Source organism: Thalia democratica, chromosome 4 (genome assembly GCF_965202585.1).
Source record: "Thalia democratica chromosome 4, ktThaDemo2.hap1.1, whole genome shotgun sequence".
NCBI classification, from domain to species: Eukaryota; Metazoa; Chordata; class Thaliacea; order Salpida; family Salpidae; genus Thalia; species Thalia democratica.
Window position 1 is genome coordinate 69516873 of NC_139168.1, and position 23293 is coordinate 69540165.

Here is a 23293-nt window from a genome sequence, read left to right on the forward strand (position 1 = left end):
ATAACAAATTTATAACGTACTGAATTTTCAAATAGTGACGCTTATGATATAGTTTTTTGTGTTTTGTAAAGAACGTATTCTTTATGTTTTGAAACTTTATGGACTAATTTAATACGTTTTTTAAAATTTAGTTTCAACTTTATCTTATGGATACTTATAATATCAGTTTGTAATAAACTTATAACATAAAGCATTTAGATTTCACTAGTATATAGCGACGCTTATATTGTAGTGACGTAATTTTGTTGGCATGACAACTAATTGATAAATTAACTTTTGTTCTTGAGATTATCAGTCGCTGACCTTATCATTGATCTTTTGTTGTTAACTTTGGAAGTGCTAAGTCTTTCCTTGGACCGAACGGTTTAGTTTTACCACATAAGTTTATACAGGAGCTGTAAAGCTGATTACTGCTTAATCTCTAAAATTTGCTTTTGTAAAACTATAACGTAATGTGCTTTAGTTAAGTTTTTGAGTTTATAATGCTTAGTAGATAGTACTATAACAATCTGCAGTTTAAAGTGTTTATAGAAATAATTTTAAATTAAAAAAATTGATAATTTTTTGATTAAAGGTTGCTTTAAACTTTAGAACTAATAAACTCTCCACAGTTCTATTATATGTATTTTGACTATGTACTCAATTATGAAAAATTAAGAATTATGTTTCAAAATATTTTTCTTAAACGTTACTAGACAAAAAAATTCTTTGACAAGATTATTATTATTATGGAAAAGAAATCATATTAAAAGTATAAGTTTTTCTATTGGTTAATTGTTATTTTAGTCATAAAATGTGTACTTTACAGCGTAGATTTAACTTAGTTTTACATTACTAGTCTTATTACTATTCAATTCTATGTGAAAAACAAATAAATTATAACTAAAAAAATCTATTAAGGTTATTTTTAAGGAACTTTATTAAAATTAAATACTTGTAATTATCTCTTAAAACCCAAACTAAGACTTTTATTTGTCATAACTAAAACCTAGACTATACTATCTATTACATTTTAATAACCAGCTAGACTGTTATGTTTTTTACTATTTAATAACCTTAAAGTCAATAAAGTATTTGCAAAATATTAGTATCGAATACATATAAAAATAAAAATATATTTAGAAAATTATTTTTTATGTCTAGAACACTTTTTTTTTGTGCCAGACAAAGGTGTGTTTTATTTATTTTGAATAAAAAAATAACAACTGAAATTTAACCACTTTACAAAATTGACTAAAACAAAAAAACTTAATCATATTCAAGCAGCAATAATCGACTTAATAAACTAATAAAACGAAAAGAGGTAACGAAAAACAAACTATAAGGTATCTACATAAGTATAAATTAATTAAAAAGTATAGAAAAGGAATCTAAATAAAACATCTGAAAAGACTTAAAAAAAACGGATATAGTATTGTTTCCAAATGTTTTAGACTACTAAAAACTATACAATAAGATAAAAATGGGGCAGTTAGTTACAAATATTATAGCAACAATGTTTTAATTAACATAACAAAAAATTTTGACTTTTTACTTACAATATCATGTGTTTATAAATAGATTACTTTAATTTGAGTAAAATTAGGTTTACAAACCAATTAACTGTCAAAAGTAAATCGAAAGATTTTTACAAACAACGTAAAGTAAAACTTAATTAAATAACAAAAAAAAGTAGTTTATAACTAATCCATTATACGCAAATTTCTAGAAAATAACTCGATTTGTTTTGTATATTTAGTTTTTGTTGTAGAAAGTCACTAAAAACTTAGAATATAAAACGCAAAAATTAGAATCTTATTACTTTAGGCATTCAGTGTTTGCCTTAAGTTAGCAATATATAGACAAACAACTTGGAAATGAACAAAAAGTTACCCATCTTTAAAACCAATAGCTAGCATTTTTAAAGCAGACTTACTAATCAAATGTCAATTACTCTGTTAATGTCTAACCACCGACGATAACCCTTCCAACATTTTCATTTGTTCCTCCAAAAATAACAACATTCCTTACTTTCTCCAACTTTTACTCCTCACACGCAGTTGTAAGTAAGTGATAAATACTTGCTTAATGTCGGGCACGGGTCACCGAAGAAGTTGGTGTTGGCGTACAACAAACACGCGTTCCTGTGGTTGCACTGTAGGGAAACCACCTTCCACGAGAACGGCGACCTGCAGTAAGCTTTCTGTTGCCCTTGAGTGGTGGAGTTTTGTTTTGGTGGCGTCCGGCAACTGCGAGAGAAAACGTTATTTTATAAACGTTACACTAAAACATATAAAGATTTTAAAAAAGGTTGATAATAAAAATAAAATGAGAGAAAATATTATGTTTACGGTTAATGAAAACTATCTAATTGTTTCTTAGCCTTTAAAAAGTAACACTAAGACTAACATGGTAAGATTAAGAAATAATATTATGTTTAATTGTGCAAACTTTAGTGGTTGGTTGACAATAGCAGCATTATATTATTGCAGCTATTTTAAAAAAGGTTTTAAAGTTAAGTAAATAAGAATAAAAGAAAACTTTTAAAAGTAAAAAGTTTAAATTGGAATAACGATTTATACAAAAACAAAAAAAAAATGTCCGAAAACTTTAAGAGATTTTTTTAAAAATATAGATGTTAACGCAAACAAACATTAGTTGATCAGTTCTTCCAAACATGGTACTCAGTATCCTCAGGTTTTTGTTAATTGGACATCTGAGCCACTGACTTTGCCCTTCGCATATATTTACTGCTCCTAGAAAAATTTATAAGTTAAGTATTATGTCATAAAACGTATATTTTTTATTTCCATTATAACTATAAAACATAAAAGTGCATATATGGAATATTTGGAAATACGTAAAGAAGTATGTGGTTTCGTTTTATTTTTTTTATTTATAATTAGTTTTTGGTCCTCAGAGAAAACTATACTGTTGCTATCTATGAATCAGGTTTTTGATGACGTATCACATATATGTATTATGACGTCACACTAACTAGACTTCACGCACGAATACTCCACTGTCATGTACTTGCTGACGGAGTGACACGGGTCGAAGTGGAAGTCCGGGTAAGTCCCCACTTTCATCTGACATTCGTTGTTCCAGTTGCACTTTGTTCGCGCCAAAAAAGTGGCGCCAGACCAGCTGCAGTTCCCGCGCAGAAAATATGGTCGTTTTCCTAAAAAGCACCTGAAAAAGAGAGATTTTTATGTAAAATTGTGCAATTTTCATACTTTGTATGTTTCATTAGAAAAGCATGAATTTAATGAATTATTAAAAAAAAGTAGTTGTTGTTTTAATGAGTAAACTCTGAGAAGTCATAAGTTTAGTAATTGTTCTAAAAGCTAACTTTATCAAGTCATTTCAATAAACAGCTATCAAAACACTATAAAAATTAAAAGTATTAACCCCTGTTATTATATTAACCTATGAAAACATTAAAGTGTACGTATAGTAAAGAGATTAAAGAAAACATAAGTTAAAGTAGACAAAAACTTAACCTAGGTTATTGTATGCCTAAGGGAAGTTTAATTAAATATAAAGGTCTAATAATACCAATTCGATCATCAAACCACAACATTTTGTTGACTGAAACTTGGGTTTCGTTTTGTAAAAACTCGTCATTCAGCTGCAACTGAAAAACCTGCAGTTGTCAACCTAAAATCAATAAATGATAAACCAGTTTGAGATTGACGCCTGCAAGTTTTTCGTTTGCGGCTGACTGACGAACTTCGTCAAGAGCAAAACCAGGGTCTCAGTCTACCGAAAGTTTGTGGCCGCCTTATATTCCTATTAAGGTAAATTTAATTTTACTACATAGTTCCAACTTTTAACATTTTAGAATTTTTAATCGTAAACTAAACAAATACACGTGGTCACATTGTTTTTGTTTTATCCGTTTCAAGTTTGATAGATTAACGATATTTTATATTTACTTTTTCGAAAACCCTTAAAAAAAGTACATTTATAACTAAAGGTTTGAAGTAAACACATTAATTTTTATCTAGATGTCGAATTTCTACTATTAAGAAACTAAATAAAAACTTAATCGAACAAAAAGTTAATAAAATTGGTTATGTACAAAAGCAGTGAAATATTTTAAAACAAATTAAGTCTGACAACTAAATAAGCTTACGGCAAATAACCGGCAACTGTAATATTTTAAGTAAAACTTAGCTAGCAATATATATACAAAATATCTTAAAGGTTCGGCGATTTAAGATCAAAGGCTTTAGTGAGTTAATCCGAACAAAGCTGTGCAAATTGTTTACAATTTGATTTGAAACAGAAACTCTTTTGTTGCAAACTACTTATCAAACACTTCAAAGTAAACACAACAGCTAATCTTTTAAAGCTTCCTTAAACACTTAATATTAGATCCAATTTGTGTGTGCTTTGTTAAACAAAACTATCAATAGTACTGCAACAGATGTTTAAATCGTTGTTATTTCAATCACCGAAATTATTTCAGTTTTAAAAGTTTTTAAAGCACATTTGTTCTACTAATTTACTGTGAAACTTTATTTAAATTGTCCGAACAAAAACTTTGCAATGTCCTAAGATATATATATTATATATATATATATATATACATATATATACATGTATATGCCACTTTATAACTGTTTTTAGAATTTTTTACATTACATCTAAATGTTCCATTCATTTTTATTATTAACCAACTACTAAGAACCCGAAAAAGAAATATTTTGATTACTATAGTATGGTAAAAAAAAGTTTAAACCTAGTAGTTTAGTGTGCATAGAATCACCATTTAGTTTATTCATTTCCATATTTTTAATATTGAAACTTTTGAATTGTATTCATTTGTAGATACTAGAATACTTTTGTTCTAATTTTAACATTTTTAGAGTTATACAACAAACTTGTTTTCGTTTTTTCTTCCATAAAAAGCATTATTAACGAGAATACTTTCATATCTACTTGAACATTTTAATGTTAACAGTTGACCATCACAAGCTGTTCTTTTCCTCATTCCGTCTTAAAATTGTTTACAAAGTTTGTAAATTAGATAGTACTTTAATTACTGTTATACTAACATTTGTTTTTTTTTTCAATAATTTTAACAGTAAAAAAATAAACTTTAGAATTTTTTTATGAATATTTGAATAGTTATAATTAAAATTTACTTATATTTTTGTAAAGATTTAACAATAAAAAAAACATTTAATAGAGTACAAAAAGAGTGTCATACCTAAAACCAAAATATAAAAATACATTCCAAACATATAATTCAAATAAAAACTAACTGTAGTAGACGCACGTGTACAGCAATTCCAGTTGTTTCCGCATGAGCGGGCACGGGTCACATGACGTCAGATTTGAAACTTTCAGCTGGCACGACTTGCGCTCGTTGCAAATAAAAGCCGCGTTTTCGTAAGCGTCGTTCGCCCTGCACCTCCCATTGAGTGGTTTGTTTCTTGCTAGGGGCTTCCCTATAACGTAGTTTGCCCCTCCATGAGAGTTTCTTAGAAGGGGATTGTTGAGCGAGATTCTAGGGATGCTCTCGAATATGTCGTCATCGCAACTGAAAATGAGATCTATTTAGTTTAAGAAAGTTGGTTTTCAGTAAAGCTGTAAAATAAGTAAATACAGTTTTGCATAAGATTTGCTAACATAGTAAGAAACAATTTAAGTTCCTTTTTAAAATTGATTAGGTTATTAAAAAAACATAATTTAAGTAGAAATAATTATAAAATTAGTACTAAATACATTTCAAATTATATTGAATTAGCCTAACTTTAATGTAAGTACTTACTGGGACACGTTCAAAATCCACCCGCAATCAAAATCCACCCGCGATCAAAATCCACCCGATCAAAATCCACCCGATCAAAATCCATCCGATCAAAATCCACCCGAGTCAAAATCCACCCGATCAAAATCCACCCGGGTCAAAATCCACCCGATCAAAATCTACCTGGTTCAAAATCCACCCGATCAAAATCCACCCGGGTCAAAATCCACCCGATCAAAATCCATCTGAGTCAAAATCCACCCGAGTCAAAATCCACCCGTTCAAAATCAACCCGGTTCAAAATCCACCCGATCAAAATCAACCCGGTTCAAAATCCACCCGATTAAAATCAACCCGATCAAAATCAACCCGAGTCAAAATCCACCCGGTTCAAAATCCACCCGTTCAAAATCAGACCGGTTCAAAATCCACCCGATCAAAATCAACCCGGTTCAAAATCCACCCGATTAAAATCAACCCGATCAAAATCAACCCGATCAAAATCAACCCGAGTCAAAATCCACCCGGTTCAAAATCCACCCGGTTCAAAATCCACCCGATCAAAATCAACCCGAGTTCATTTTTTTTCGAAATAAGAATTAATTTCTAATAGAATTTTGTAATATTGAATAAAGTTATATGTTTAAACAACTATTGGTATAAAAAAGAGTAAGTATTTATAAAGAAAGAAATTTTAATTTATTTAATAAAATAATTAAAAAAATAAGTTAAACAATATAATTAAACAGCATTAAAAAAAAAATTCATAGTAGCTTTACAAGTAATTAAAATGTTTATAATTTATTAATGTTAGTAGTGTTGATGTTACTTTTATAAAAAGAAGTTAAAAAAAAAAAAAAAAGAATTACGCTCAGTTTCAATCCATTTAAACTTCCTTCTAATTTAATTTCCCAAAGTCAATCATAATCAAATAAAAATATTTACTAAGGATAACTCATAGTAAATTAAAATATCAAAACTATAGAAGTTTATAAATTAGAAGAATCTTTAATAACATTTATTAAGCTAAAGAAAATTACAAAAATCAAATACAAAATAATGTAAATTTATGGAAAATGTTAATTAAATGTTACAAAATGAAAATTAAAATATTAATCTAAAATTTTTGAGCTTTTTTTTTTGATGTAAAAAGTTTTGTGTTTTGTGCTTTACTTAATTTCAAAATAGTATTACATACAATACTTTATTATATAAAAAATTTCAACTAACAGTGTTTATAAAAAATAAAATAGAGATAAAGAATAATATAAAATTGCTACGTGATAATAAAATAAAAATCCCTTGTTAAATTTGGAAAAACTATCACCTATTAATTATATTTTAAACATTATTGTTTTCGACGTGGAAAAGACGTTACAAGATATTTTTGGTGTGCGACTCGATAACTTTAAGGTATGTTCGTGCAAGAGGACTTAGGACCAAATATTTTGTGCGCTTTTATTTTTCGTTTAGTAAACAATTTATTGACGTTTCTTTTATTAGTAACTTTTAAAAACAGAACATAAATTTTAATATAAAAATACGAAAACTAATTTACTAAAAATATAAATGAGGAATATGTAAGAAATCAATAACTGTTTTAAAACAATTTTATTGTTTTCTATCTAATTTTTGTTACAAATATTTTTTAGTTATTTTTTTTAATTTATACAATAATTTTAGCTGCTTTTATCGTTTATTCAAAGTGTTTAAGTTAATTGAATTTTATTTTATTAAATGTTTTTTTTATAAACCATCTATTTTTGAAAAAACTAAAAATTGTTTCGTCTAAAGTAACTGAAGTTATAAGTTATTTTTAATTAGATAACAACTTAATTTGCTAGTTTTTAACTAATAGAACAAATTAAAAAGCTAAACATTTTTCTATGAATTTTAAAGTCCTTTACATAAAACAAATATCGACTCTACAATTCATTGAGTTTGCTCAAATAGCTTGTAAATTGCAACTAAAAAAGTTAGTAGTTAGACTTGAGCTAAGGAAATTATATACTTTAGAATTGTAGTAGTAAACAAATAAGTTGAGTTTTTTAGAAATGACACTATATTTATAACAAATATTACGAAAAAAAAACTTATAACATTTTTAATTTATTATTAAAAAGTTCTATTTTTACATAGGTTCATTAAAAAAAGTATGTATTTCAGACAAGAGAGTTTAAATTCAAGTATAAGTTATTTTTATGAATTTTTGTACCAGACTGTATCAACTTAAACAATCGTATTATTAATTTTATTAATAGGTTAAGGCCAGTTTTGAAAGTGATTAATTGAGTGGTATTATAAAATTTAATCTCTTTTGGTTAACGTTTAAATTTTAAATTTAAAATTTTCTAATCTAAAACTTTTAATTTACATGCGATAAATTTTCTTGAATTAATTTCCGATAATTTAAGTTAAAAGCTATAACTGCATGTTTTTAATTAATTAGTTGTAAACGTTTTATGTTTTTTTATAAATATAAAGTTGCATAGAAATTGTAATTAAGTAAGATAAATTATTATTTACTGTTCAATATTATATTGTTAATTGATATTTTTTAATTCATAGAAATGGAAATGTTATTATTTACCACTATTTTTTTTAAATATAATCTTCATATAAAAAAAGTCCATTTGTTAAAACTTAAGAAATTTTAAGTAATTTAATTAAAAATGAAACAATATTAAAATTAAACAAAATTTTATCGTGGTTATAACGAATTTAAACGGTAAAGACAACTATTGTTATAACAAATTGTTTAGTAGACAAATTAACTTTAAAAGCGTGAAAATTTTGTCTAACAAATAAAACCGAAAATTATTAAATATTTTATTTAAAGTTAATATTAAAAAATCTTTAAATGGCAATACACTAAAGGTAACTATCTAAAGTAAATTAGTGACCTTTTCTTAACAAAGAGAACTTTTATAGATAAATATCTTGTTAAGACCTTTCACATAAAAAAAATTATATTAAAAAAAACACAAACTAAATGAATTTTAAACGTTTGCCTTTTACTTTTTTGTAATTAAAAGTAACGAAGATGCAGTTGGATTTAATCAGAGTCGGCAGACAATTGTTTATCTCGGGCAAAATTTCATGTTTCAATTTTTTCCGCGAGCCGTTGTTTTATTCAATTTTTGTTTTTAATCTGTTTTAGTCACGTTTATCTACTTAAAGGGATCAGGCCTGGCATATTTAAAATGTATATTTTTTTCTAAAGTCGAAAACTATTTTTTTTAAAAACTTGTGTCATATTATTATTTCTATCATTATTTACAAGTTGTAGATCATTAAAAACAGGTGTAGATCATTATGTACACTTTTTATAATCAATTTCTATTATTTTATTTGTATTTTCTTTTTAGCAGTTAAAAAAAATCTTTTTTTATTTAATGCACAGCATATCACGTATTTAAAATTTTAGTGATTTTGTTAAACTAGTTAGAATATAAACAAATATTAATACTTTCATTTTAAACAGTGTAAGTTTTTCTTTTAAAACCTTTAAATACCTTAATAATCTATCTAAAGTTTTTCGGGTTGCAACTTTTTGAAACAAAAAAAGTACAACAGTTACTTCAACCCAGTCACCGTGTTTTTAAAAGTTAAAAACATGTAAAATTGCCAATTAAAAAAACTTTGCAATATTATATAAGTAATTTATCCAAGTACGTAAGCTTTTGTTGTTTAAAAGGAAAAGTAAAGTCTAAACTTTAAAGAAAAACTTCTAGATTTAATATCTGTCTTTTTTCACATCTAAGGCTTAAGCATAATAAATGATTTTTAAATGATATTCAGAAACTTAAAAACAAACTATTATAATTTATTTTTCTTTTTTGAAAATTTCAATTTAAATTTTGTTTTGTTTAGTTGACCAAATTTACATGCTCGAGGGCCACATATTTACACTTCGAGGGCCGCAGTTTGCTGACCCCTAAATTAAATGGATTAATTTGTAGTATAAATGGTAGCTTTCACTTGTAATACTCAGTTTTTATAAAAATTATATCGTGTGACGTATTTGTTTAAAAATTACTTAAAAGTTCTAAATTATTAAATTTTATACCTAGAAACAGTAAATTATAATTGATTGTCGTGTAATTGTGATTTAGATAATACAAGATTATTTTTTCTGGCACATCCTTTAGTTTTCTAAAAGTTTTAACATAGTCATATTTGTATAGTAAAACTTTAATTTATTTATCCTGACGTTGTTAAACTTTTATTAGCTCTTATAGTTATACTTATATCAAAAACAACAGTTTCTTTAAAAGCTGCTTGCCGGCTGTAGCTATTCAAAACTATATTCAGTAATCAAAAAAACAAAAATATTTTTGTCAAAAATTCCTTATAATAAGCAAAAATACCAAATAACAACTCAAAATACCTCACAAAATAAGTTCAATCTGTAGTACAGTTTTTATATTCTTAAATCAATTTATAAGGGACAAAAATACAAGATTTTATAAGTGTTTTTTAAATAAAACTTGTTTAAGATTGGTAATTTAGAGTGGTGAGATTTGTTTAAATGATACTTGATTTAAAAAGAAATAAATAAACAAGGTGCTTGTTTCGATTCGGTTGGATTTTGACTTTGGTTGATTTTGTGTCGGTAGGATTTTGACTCGGGTTGATTTTGAACCGGGTGGATTTTAAACCGGGTGGATTTTGATCGGGTGGATTTTGATCGGGTGGATTTTGAAACGGGTGGATTTTGATCGGGTGGATTTTGAACCGGGTGGATTTTGATCGGGTGGATTTTGAACCGGGTGGATTTTGATCGGGTGGATTTTGATCGGGTGGATTTTGAAACGGATGGATTTAAAGTTGGGTTGATTTTGATCGGGTGGATTTTGAACCGGGTGGATTTTGATCGGGTGGATTTTGAACCGGATGGATTTTGATCGGGTGGATTTTGATGGGGTGGATTTTGAAACGGGTGGATTTAGAGTCGGGTTGATTTTGATCGGGTGGATTTTGAACCGGGTGGATTTTAATCGGGTGGATTTTAACTCGGGTGGATTTTGATCGGGTGGATTTTGATCGGGTGGATTTTGAACCGGGTTGATTTTGATCGGGTGGATTTTGACTCGGGTTGATTTTGATCGGGTAGATTTTGACTCGGGTGGATTTTGATCGGGTGGATTTTGACCCGGGTGGATTTTGATCGGGTGGATTTTGAACCGGGTGGATTTTGATCGGGTGGATTTTGAATGCGGGTGGATTTTGATCGGGTGGATTTTGAACGCGGGTGGATTTTGATAGTATACCGTACTTACTACATATGTGTAAAATAGTTAGATTACTAAGTATTAATTTACTGTTTAAACAGCTGAGGATTGGTAATGGAAACACAATTTACTGTTTTTCTTTTCGATTTAGGTTTTGCATAAAGTTTATATTTATATATGCGTATATAAATTATGCTTAAGACACTTGTTTTAAGTTCGTTATTTTCATATTTAACTTATATATATAATATACATGTATACGTGTATACAGTTTTCATAGGAATTAAGTTAAGATGTTTTTAATATTGTTATTATTAACTGTCATAGATAGTCAAGAAAAAATAAGAATTTGATATAAGCTAAATAAGTAATTGACAAAAAGTTGTTTTCTTAAGTTAAAATTTGTCTTTTAGACAAACAATTCATAGTAAGTTAGACAAGTTTCTAAATAATTCCGAGTAATGTTTTTCGAAAATTGTTTTTTTTGAGTTCATAGGTTCATTTAATCAAAAACAATCTTGTTGAAACTTCCCCAATTATGTCTGGAACAATTCAAACCCACTTTTTGCATTTAATCAGAAATAATACGTCAGAATGTGACGTGATTACATTAATTACATGTTTGTAGACGTGATATTTGCAGTAAATAATTTGATCTACAAGTTTAAAAACAAAATAAACTGAACTTTAAAAAAAAAACGTGAGTTAATTGATTTTTTATATAAAGTAAAAGAATGTACAATTTTATAAAAAAAGCACAGCTTAAAATTAAGTCAAGCCTGTATAAGTTGAGTAACTTGATAAAATATGATAAACAATGGTTTAAATTCTAATGCTTTAGAAAAAATCGTGCATTGTACATTTAAGATAACTATTTATTTCAATAACTAAAAAATTAAGAAACAAAACTTGTTCAAACTAACACGTTTTTATGTTTTCTGCCGAAAAATGTGTACCCGAGAAATATTTTGGTGTGCCTCGGACAATTAAGGTTTAAGGTATCTTCCTGACAACCTATTTTCCTCGTAAAATATCCTGCAATTATACAATGTATATTATGAGCAACCTGTATTAATGAAAATAAAAGTTTATAGATAATAATATAAATATACAAGGCATGAATTTAAAAGAAAATAAACACTTTAAGTTAAATATAAATTTATGTAATTATATTTTAATTTAACAATTATGTAGACGTTCTTACGATGATGAAATAATAAACTAATGTCATAAATACAAATATTTAACTCGCAAAAGTTTAAAACCGTTTAGAATTATTTTAAAAGCAAACAAAATAAAAATTTTTTTATGATAATGAAAACTATAAAGTTTTATGTACTTTTATGCTATTAAATACCTATAAACTCTAAGTACCGCTTATAAAATTTTAATTAAATTTACAGAGTTAATTTGAGACTGAGTAAACAATAAAAGTTTTACAAGTGTGTGTTTTTTCACATGCAATATAGTGTAATAAGCACTTGTAAATATGCTGAGTAAATTTTAAAATTACTTGCTAAAAAAGAGAAGTTGAAAACTTGTATATTTTAAACTAATAACCATACTATCTGAAATAAAGGTAGATAAAGATTTATGGTAAGTTCAAAAAACATATTTATAAATTTGATTTTACCAACACAATACAATGGTAAGTTGAAAATTACAAAAGTATCAACTATCAGTATTTTAATAATTTGATAAGTACTTTCGAAAGTTAATCAATTGTTATTTAGGTACTTTAAGTGTATTGATAAATATCATTATATTTAAAAAAAAGTTATAAACCCATAACCAGTGTATTTATTTTGTGTTAAGTACAAAATTATAAGCTTAACATGGAACTAAACATTGTTAGGCTGTCAAAATTACAACATGTATAAAATATCACTTACATTAGTTACATGTTAAACAGTGCATGTTAATCAGATTAATTTTTGAAAATTACGATTGTTGTAAGTAGGTATACTTAAATTTTAAAATTTACTTGAAAAGAATTTATCTCAGTTAAGTTATTAAAAGTTTTATCGAAACAAGTATACAAGTAGCTTACTTTAATTTTTATTATTAAACTTTAAAAAGATATTTGCTTATATATTTGTTCAGAATGTTTTTTTTTAAAAACATTAAACTTTTATTAGTTTAAATTATAAAATATGCATTTTTCTATTTTCAACAGTAATTATATAAAAACTCATTTTTAACAGAATCTGGTTAAAAACCATTAAATAGTTTGTTTTAACTTTTTAATAAGAACTTTAAAACGATCTTTCGTTTATTACAACATTTACATGTCTTATTCACGTTCTACTTACTTAGTTGTTATTATCGTTTTATTTATATTTTGTTAAACCCTTTAAAAACTTTTTAAAACAAACTAACTGATGTGTATGCACATGTACACCACGTGCAAGTACTTGGATGTTTGCGGGCAGCTGTCCCCGAAATACTGCCCTGACACCTTCAGCCGGCACTGGAACCTTCCGTGACAGTTCCTCGCAACTTTGTCCATCGCTTTGGAGGAGTGGCAGCCGCCAGGAGGCACCAAAGAGCTCCGTTTTCCGTCGGAACACCTTCATTAGAAATTAAGTTTAGAATTTTTATAGTATTTTTTTTCAATTTTCTTAATGTAAGATACTTTTTTTTATATATTAGTTGTGAATTAAATGCTTCCATTTTATCAGACCAACGGTATTTGAAAAACATTTAAATTTAAGCCTTAATAAATTACATAATAGGGGTTTACTACTTAAGTTTATTAAATTTTATAATATTTCGACTACACAAAATTTGTTCTTTTTAATAATATATTTCTTTATACTCCTGTGACAATTTTCAGTAGTTTCTTAGTATCTTATGTTGGCATAAAAAAACTTGTTGTCTTTTCTTAAGTTTTGAGACTGTTTTGTAATGGTTTACTCTTTCCATTAGAACACCTGTTATTATTGAGAAACAATAAGGTTTAAGCTTCGATATTTATCTCAGTTAAGGTTTTTTTTTTACTTTATTTCTAGGTATAACATATTTTGTTTATAAATAAAAATGTTTTATTTAGTTTTAAAGTTTATAATTTGTGTGAACACATGTGACCATTTTCAATAAATTATTTAATTTTTATGAAAATGAAATTGTACACCTGTTTTTTTATGAAAAAAAACAATTTCAACCTTGATAGTTTTCTCAATTAAGTTATCATGTGTGCATAATTTTAGTATATTTTTCAATATTTGTTTACATAAAAGTTGTCCACTTTAATTTTAGACTTTATAACTCATGAGAACGTATGTGGTAATTTGTTGTTGGTAAGACTGTACACCTGTTTTTATAATAAAAACATTAAACATCTATAGTGTAGTTAATTAAAAAGTTGTTTGGTTTTTTAACTAAATTTTAGTAAAAGTTTTATAACATTTTGTTTAACTATAGTTTGCCTTCTTAAATTTTACATATTTTATTCCATAAGAACATATGTGCCTATTTTGACTAAGTTTTGATTTTTTTTTACTTAACTAGAAGTTAATCTATCTAAAACAAAAACTATATATAAGAGAAAATATTTTTACATAGTGTTTTTGTCTACACACCTGTGATAAATAACTTTGTAGTTTTTGATTATTTTTTTTTAAATTAAAGTCATAAAGCCGTAAGTTTCTTTGTTTTCTTAGCTTATGAGATAGTTATTTAAGTATATGTTTATGTAGCTGTTCACTTTATACTTAGTTGTTTCAATTTTTAACTTTATGTACAACTCGATATATAAAGTTCCTTATGTCCATTTACAAAGTCTTAAAAACAAATATTAAACTTTTTTTGTTCTATAAAATAACAGTTTACAATGTCTTTGTTTTGTAATATAAAGTAAATATTGGAAATAATGTATGTGCTCATTTTCTAAAGCTTTGAAGTTTCATTGAACCAAATTATCGAAAATAGATTTGAACATGAAAGCAGTTTTGAGTAACAACAACATAAAGACATTCAAACTTAAAAGTAATTTAATGTGAATGTTACAAAGCTTCCGATAACTTTTTACACAACAAGGAAACATTAATGCTATGCCTTTTTAGAGCTGAAAACGATGCAAGCATAAAAATATAAAGTAAACATTGGAATTTTTATTAACTTTTTTTTAAATTAAGTGAATAAAATTTTGAAAAATAGATTTAAACTTGAAAGTGATTCAGAATAATGGCTAAGTAAAACCGCTTTTGTAAACTTGAAAGTAACTTTTAACGTGAATAAAATAAAAGCATCCGAAAATCACACTACAAGGAATTCTGATTGTTACGCTTTCTTAAAACTGAAAAAAGCAAAATTTCACCACTTTAACCAGCTGCTGTTGTTGAAAGACAGTTTATAAATGTGAATTAATTTGTGACCGCCATTTGACCTTATGTTGTATTCTCGTGCGAAACTTATTTACAGCACAAAAGACACAATGCAATTTTTCTTGCTCTATTTTTCTTTATGCTTAAGAATTGCTCGTAAAAAGGCAGCGTTTTGTACAAAGACCACCCACATTTTGTATTATTTTTCACAGGTACAAAAATTGTTATTAGCGTCTATTTAAGGTGCTTGACATTATTTAACAAGCGGAAATCTTCTTAAAAAGAGCTTACAAATTTTTCATGACATTTTACAATTTAAATCTTTTCGAAACCAGTTTAAGGTGACTTATAACTTGGTATCTGATGTTGATTATTTAATTACAGCATGTTTATGAAACAAATAAGCCTATATATAAATTTAATATATCTTTTTTTTTTTTTTGAAAACCTTTTAAAGTTTTTTCATTTCTTACCTCTACATTACTTAAAATAATTTTAGAATTGATGCAAAATTTATCAAATTTACGTATTTAAAAGTCACAAGATGTTAAAAAACACACACACTTCAAAAACAACACAATGTGCCATCGTTAGTCAATGTACAATGCTTAGCTATCTTATTGGATTAAAGTTTCATGATTTGCATCAAAAATAAGTATTTATCAGATAAAAATAATCTTTATGATGTTAATGCGTATGATGTTCAGATAAGGTCTTTTACACCTATTATGAAGAAAAAAGATTAGATATGTAAATAAACATTTTTGTCAAGAACTTTTTAACTTAATTATTAAAATTTTTGTTTAAACTGAATTAACTAAAATTTTGTTGCAAGTACAATTATTTTTAGCAATAAAAAGTTAAAAAAATGTATATTTTCAATGAACATTTGTAAGATGAAAAATTAATACTTAATGCAAGTAAAACTGTACAATAAACAAACTATTTGTTCAAGATTAAGATGTTATGCTTAAAAAACAAACAGCTATATCTGATAAAACTAATCTTTATGATTTCAATATACATAATATTTCGATAAAGACTTTCACACTCATTAAATCACGTTAGAAATTTTAGAAGTAAATAAAAATCTGTTTAAAACTTTTAAACTAAATTATTAAAAAAAACATTATTTACAAAAATACTTTTATCTTTACCAAAGTTATGTTTTTTTAATGTAACCTAAAGTATGAAAAGAATTCTCATGGAATTGAAACGTACAAAACAAAGTAAACAAACAACTTGTTTAAGATTAAAGTTTAATTCTTACAAATACAAACAATTGTTCATCTGATAAAGCTAATCTCTACGTATTTATTATAATTGATTTTTAGACAAGGAAGTTCACACCTACTATATCACATTTAAGGCATCAAAACAAATAAGAGTTTTATTATCAAAAGACTTTGAATTATTTGATCGGATACTACTTACTATATAGTATACTTAAACTGAGCTAACTAACGTTTTGTTTTAAGCCCAAGTATATTTTCTATCATTGCATAATTTCTGAAATACTACTTTAAGAGTAATTACTTGTGAAATGATAAACGCTTAATTAGAAAACAAAACATTTTTTTAGTTATATCCTTAAGTAAAAGACGTTTATATTGAACTAATATAAATTTAAAGCTCAAGTAAATTTTTTCAATAGCAAAGTTTTAAGTAATGTTTAAAGTGATAATTAATAAAAAAATATTTTCTGTGTGTAAAAGTCAAACAAACTTGTTAGGGTTTCTCCTTCCGTAGAACACGTTTGAGATGAACAATCTTGAAAATCTGTGGTCGTGACATCTCAACCTCATGACGTCATTGTCGCACGTCGTCTTGCTGAAAAATACGCCTCCTAGTGATAAGTGTTAGTTTAATTAGTTATGTTATTTCAGAGAAGTACTTATGTGCATATATCTATTTATATATAGTAAACATTAAGATTAGATAATTTGCTGATATAACATATTGTTTGTAATCCTCAGATGTAGCTCGAACTGTGCTTAACATTAAGATAAAAGTTACACAAAAAACATGTTTACTGTTTGTTTGAAACATATGTACTGTTATACTTTATTGTATACAAGTTAAATGACCAAACTAAAACTAAATTCACAACTTATAACTATCTAATCAATTTTACTTGGAAGTGTTAATATAGCTTAAACTACATACATTTGTGGTTTTATAGAGCTTTAAAAGCTAGCTTGTGTGAAAGTCGTTCATTTATTTAATTATTTTACAAATCATCAAGATATTTTTGTTTGTTTAATATTTAAAACAAAATACTTGTAGTAGGTATGCTCACAAATGAAGCTTTTATTTTTGTTTCAAAACTTTAAAATTGTTTATTTAAAGATTTTTGTAGAACTTAAATAGTTGTATTTTAATAACAGTTAAAGTTTCGGTAAAATATATTTACTACATTAAATTTAGATTGTCACAGATATCATCTTTAGAACTTTATATTATAAAAAGTTCGATATTGTCTAAGAATAACATGTTATTTATGATAAACTCGTTCCTTGCAAAACAATTTTTAGATAGAAATATGATAAGTATGTGTATTTCACGCTCGAATCAAGCAAAATAAGTTTTATCACCAATAAACAATATTCAGCAAGCCAACTTACAAATTCGCACATTACACAATGAGAAAGTAATTCGTCACGCATGAGTGACTTCATGTATACACGTGGGAATTAACAAGCAATTGAATAAACAAAATCGATTTTTAAGCCGTTTTGGCAGCAAATGTTTAAAACTTCACTTTTTAAGTGCTTCACTGTGGTCTTTTTTGTGGGGAAAAGAAAAACTTGGGAATAGCAAAAAACTAATAAAATATTTTAAATTTTTCAATAAATGTAATTTCTTAAAAGTGTCATAAAATTATTTTAAAGTGATTAGCACGTTTCAAAAATCTAGACAAGCTTTTATGGAATTACTACAAGTTTAATTCGCAACTTTTAAAACTGCGTTCCAATGGGTGCTAATTTTGACGCGCTGTCATCCTTAATACGTTAGTTTATTAAAAGTTCGGAAGTTTTGACACACAGACAATAAACTATATTTGCTTCGCCGCAAATGACGGCCGCAAAAAATTGTTGGGTGTACTATATGATTGTCGGCCGCATTTCAAGACCGCAACACAGTTTTTAAAACGGAAGATACATAGAGTCGTAAAACAGTAAAATTATTTTTTAATATATCATTTTTAATACCGGCGGTATAGGATTATTGGAAAGTGATTAACGCTTGGACACATTTAGATAACACGTTTTGGCAAGCTAATTTTAAAATTTACATTTAAATTTGTTGTTGAATTTTAGTTATGCATCATTAATCTAAAAGGGTGTTGATTTTCTGCTTGCTAAAGTTTTAATGACTTGGTGAAAAACTAAACTCAAAGTATTACAAAGCATTCTTTTGGTAATTTTTGACTTCTGTGGCAAACAATAATTGAGAAGATTAAAAGTATTAAACAAGCCTAAACCTAAATATCAAGTATACTGTTTTTAAAGTTAAATACATCAACTAATAATCCATAAAATATTGTACTCACGTTTTTGATTGCTTTTTTTAATTGAAGTGTACAGTAACTTGACCCAAAGACAAACTTCTTTTATATTTTAGCCTATCTATTGCATTTTATGAATTTTATTTTGCAAATTTCAACAATAATGGCCGATAATGATAATTTTAAGCAAGATAAATAATAGTTAAAAATTTATGCTTAATGTATAAACTTTGAAAAGTATACAAAGCATAGACCATGTTTGTTCAAAAACAAGTTATGTTCAAATAAACTTAACTACCTTAAAAACAACAAAGACTAAGATAGTGAAGTACCACAATAAAGGGACCGGCAAACACAATGCAGACAATACAAATTCTTTGTTGTGTTTTTCCTTTACTATCCGGTTATTGAAGAACCGATTTAGTAAACAATAATTTGTCCACTTTGCGAGATTTTTATTGAAGTACAAATATGAGTGCCGGTATCTGACAAAAGAATGCTTGTAAAACATGGCATATTATTTGCCTTTCATCAGAGGACAAATGTTTTACTCAAACTAATAATTTGTGCTTGTTTTTGGGTTTTATGGTTCAATTATGCAATTTTTATGATAATTCTGTGGTGGTTTTGTTGTCATAACAACGAAGTAGCCAATATTTCATTGTCAGATTTTGATATTTGTATTGGTTAACTTTTTTTTCCTTCTTTTTTTGCAATAAAATCTGCTTTGATCACTGTTCATTTATTTTGCTTTTTTTACAAAACGATATCAAAAGCTTCAGCTTACTGCGTTGCTTAGTAGAAGTTTAACAATATTTATAAAACGTTATAAAACTATTTCAACAATTTTTTACGTTAATAGGTGAAAATTTAATGTTCTCATAACAAGTATAAATAAAAGCCGTATATCTAAATATTTACTATATATCACAAAAAACTATTTTAGGGTACTAAAAAAACACATAGCGTTAAAAGGTGTGTACCCATAATTATAAAATTTTAAGTAAAATATGACGTCACAAAATTTTTAATCAAAACTTTTTTTCTGGACGTAGATATACTAAAAAAGTTTAAAATATCTAAACCATTAAAAAGACATTGAAGAAAAACGAAAGAAACTAAAAAAGTGTTTATTTATGTATTAACAAACAGGTTGTTGAATGACGGCCTTCTACAGTGGCACTAAAATATTTCAAAACAAACAAATCGAAAATTAACGTTTAATGTGGTAAATGGGTGTGTTTTATACTAAACAGTATAAATAGGAAATTTTGTGGATAATTATTTTCAATCAGAAACAAAATATGTCATGATGGAATGTAATCAAATTTTTACTTGTTGTAGTGAGATAACTCTATTTCATAATAATTGAAGTTGTATAATTTTGACAAGTTGGTTGTTTCTTATTCTGGTAAATGATAGCTTATATGGCTTAAATACCTTAAGTGTATTTGCACAAAGAAAATTTTTATTAGAAACTATTAATTTTATAAGTAAATTACGTTCGTGCTTGCATTTTTTTTAATTTAATTTTGTTTTTATTTTACTTGTATAATTATTTTTATTGTGTTATTGTTGCATTTGTGTTTCATTTGTTGCAAAACTTTCCTAGAAATTTACTTTGTTTTAAATAGAAACATGTTGAATTATAACCCTATTTGTACAACTAGTTGTTGTATGTAATCTTTTTAGTATATTGATGATCTGTGGCAAGGAAACTTCCATAGTGAAACTTTTAAAATTAATATTTTATAATTAAGTTCAAATTATGTATTTATACACTCTAATAACTTATTTTTACAATTGTCTTTCGCTGAAGTACACATTCTGAACACAGCAGCTACTGAATAGAAAGTTTGTAGTTAAGCATTACTAGTTTAAATAGTATTTATCTATTTTGTACTTATCCAATAAGTTTTACTTAATTGGCCATTAAGCATTTTGGAATCTTTTTGTCAATTTAGCAAACTCATTTAATTTAATCAGTTGTAATAAGAATATAATTAGTGTTGATTAGTGTTCATTAGTAGCATCTTATAGTAGTATATATAGCTTTGTCTATATACACAAACTCTTTTTTTTTCTTTTAACTTTTGTTAAAATGTTTAAACAGTTTTCTATGTTTAACAGTTTAGCTTAAATTATCAAGTTCTTCAAATAAGTTCGAACATAAAGCAGTACACTAAAGTATTAAAAAAATTTTTCCCTTTAAAATAAAACTTTTGTATAGGGTACTAAAAATAAATTTAACATCAATAGATGCATCTTAGAATAAAATTAAGTAAGTGTAAAAATGACGTCACATAAATGTTTAATCAAAACATCCTTTCATAAACTAAAAACAATAAGAAATATTTCTTAGAGTTTAAAATATCATTACTATTAAAAGCACATTAAAAAAAAAGACCAATGAAGTGTTCTCTGTGTATAACAAATGTTGTTTTATAGAATTACGTCGTACTACTGTGGAAAACAAATAAACAATTAGTAAAATTTGTGTTGTATGCTAATTGATATAAAAAAGAAACTTTGTTGATAATTAGTTTTAGTTGAAAACTAATTGTATCTGGAGTGTGATTTATTTTTAATTTGATGTAATGGATTAAGCGGCTTTAATAAAAATTTAATTTGTAACATTTTGACAATTTGGTTGTTTCTTTTTGTTAAGAACTAAAAAATTATGCTTACAAAAATCTAGGTAAGATGACTTATTATTATGTCTAGTAAATTTAATAATATAGTATAATGATTATAAGATAGTAAACACTGTATTACCAGTTAATTTATGTTAACTTTTGTTAAACCATTTCAATAGTTTTATCATGATTTTACCTATGAATAACAAGTTCTCAAAATAAACTTGAACAACAGGCCGTATAAAAAAATATTCATATGATGTCACTAAAAAGTAATATATAGGGTACTAAAATTAAACTCGTCATTATAAAAGCATGCCTCAACTAAGGAAAAATAGTAAGCACAAAAAAACGTCACAAAAAGTTTATGATCAAAACTTTTTTTTTAACGTAAAAGTGTTATGAAACAGTGCAAAGTTGTACAAATTGGAACTTTAAAAAAACATAGTAGTGTTAGTTGTGTATTAATAAACAAATTGTTCCATGAATGACGGCCTACAGTGGCATTAAAATACTTCAAAACGAAAAAAATTCAACATTGGACGTTTAATGTGGTCAATGGGTGTGTTTTACACTAAATAGTATAAATAGGAAACTTTAAGGATAATTAGTTCTAATTGGAAAGAAATTATATCACATTGGAATGTGGTTAAATTTTGGCATTTTGCTGTAGGATAAATAGTATTAATTTGGCAAATTCGTTTTTATTCGACGAAATAAGTAACTATTTGAAGTGCGTAATTGTCTTAAGTATTTTATCACATCAATTTTGGTTTTTGCATTAAGCACAGCTTCAAATTTAAACTAGCTTAAAAGAGAACTCAGATAGTTGAAAAAGAAACCATTTCTTTATTTTTTATTTGTGTCTTGTATTCAAATTATAAACAAGAGTAATTATATGCAACCATGTTTTAATTTCAGTTGTAACAACCTGTGGTTTAAACTGAACAAGAATTTTGATTTTATTAAAATGATTCAAGACATGAAAACTGTTTGAAACGTGTTTTAAGATATCAAAAAGTTATGTAAAAAGAACAACAAATAATTAATTAATTTTGTTATCAGTTTAAAAACATGTTGTGTAATTAGCCTTGAAGTTATTATTTACCATGTTTTCAGTCTTATCTTTTTCATGCAATATTATTGCAATAGTTTTTCACATGACTACAAAATCATATCACAGGTTGAAATTTGTTTATATGTATATATAACTAATATGTTTATAATATATATATATATATATATATATAAAATAAGGTTAATGTTCAAACTTAAACACCTTCTACTGAGCTCACTTGAAGGGCTTTTAAATAATTTATTGAAATGGCGATTTAAAAATTCTGGTACATATGTTTCATAAAGCTTTAATTTTTCATAAAGCTTTAATCATCAGCCAGTTAAATTCAAAATAAAAAACCTTATGAAAATTAAAGCTTTATGAAACATATGTACCAGAATTTTTAAAATCGCCATTTCAATAAATTATATATACATATATATATATATATACATAACAAAAACTAAAACAACTCACCTCTCGAGTTGGTCAAAGTGAGCCTGGCTATCAAAACGAAGGCAAACAGAAAGGTGTGTTCCATAAACATCATTATCATAAAATCTAACTGTTGACTTCTGTGTGAAAATAAAGTTTATTTTTGCAAATGCCTTTTCTAAGTGCACTTTTAGAAAAATCAGGTTGGTTTTCAAACTGAAGTGTAAACAGAAAAGGGTTTTATAACTTAAAAAATGGTTTCCGATTTAAATTGTTATTCATAAATATAAACTCTTAACTTATTTGCTTAACGTTTTTACTAAAACAAAACGTTAAACTACTGTTATGCTAATAAACA

At 26.2% G+C, this 23293-nt stretch overlaps 1 protein-coding gene across 3 annotated transcripts; it reads right to left on the reverse strand.

Annotated features, from left to right (window-relative positions):
* Positions 1-1721: 1721 nt before the first annotated feature.
* On the reverse strand, positions 1722-23065 carry LOC145834835 (D-galactoside-specific lectin-like). Of its 3 annotated transcripts, XM_082942347.1 has the most exons (6): positions 5762-6166; positions 5253-5530; positions 4869-4983; positions 2978-3171; positions 2633-2735; positions 1722-2228 (listed from the first exon to the last, which is right to left on the reverse strand). In XM_082942347.1, exons 2-6 carry the CDS (start codon positions 5293-5295, stop codon positions 2030-2032), a joined length of 654 nt encoding a protein of 217 aa, XP_082798473.1. In that variant the 5' UTR covers positions 5296-5530; positions 5762-6166; the 3' UTR covers positions 1722-2029. The 3 variants fall into 3 exon arrangements, with proteins under 3 accessions (XP_082798473.1, XP_082798475.1, XP_082798474.1); XM_082942349.1 differs by lacking the exons at positions 1722-2228; positions 2633-2735; positions 2978-3171; positions 4869-4983; positions 5762-6166 and adding exons at positions 11900-12009; positions 13354-13544; positions 17025-17145; positions 22978-23065 and having other exon boundaries at positions 5344-5530; XM_082942348.1 differs by lacking the exons at positions 1722-2228; positions 2633-2735; positions 2978-3171; ... (1 more) ...; positions 5253-5530; positions 5762-6166 and adding exons at positions 11867-12009; positions 13354-13544; positions 17025-17145; positions 22978-23065.
* Positions 23066-23293: the final 228 nt, after the last annotated feature.

What these genes read in the sequence shown, in the direction of transcription:
- LOC145834835 (XM_082942347.1), bottom strand. Translation starts at nt 5,295, where the DNA reads ATGCGGAAACAACTGGAATTGCTGTACACGTGCGTCTACTACA. An exon ending in GTACACGTGCGTCTACTACA is followed by an intron (nt 4,984 to 5,252) that starts GTTAGTTTTTAT and finishes AACAATTTTAAG; the next exon opens with ACGGAATGAGGAAAAGAACA. An exon ending in GGAAGAACTGATCAACTAAT is followed by an intron (nt 2,229 to 2,632) that starts GTTTGTTTGCGT and finishes TTTCTCTCGCAG; the next exon opens with TTGCCGGACGCCACCAAAAC.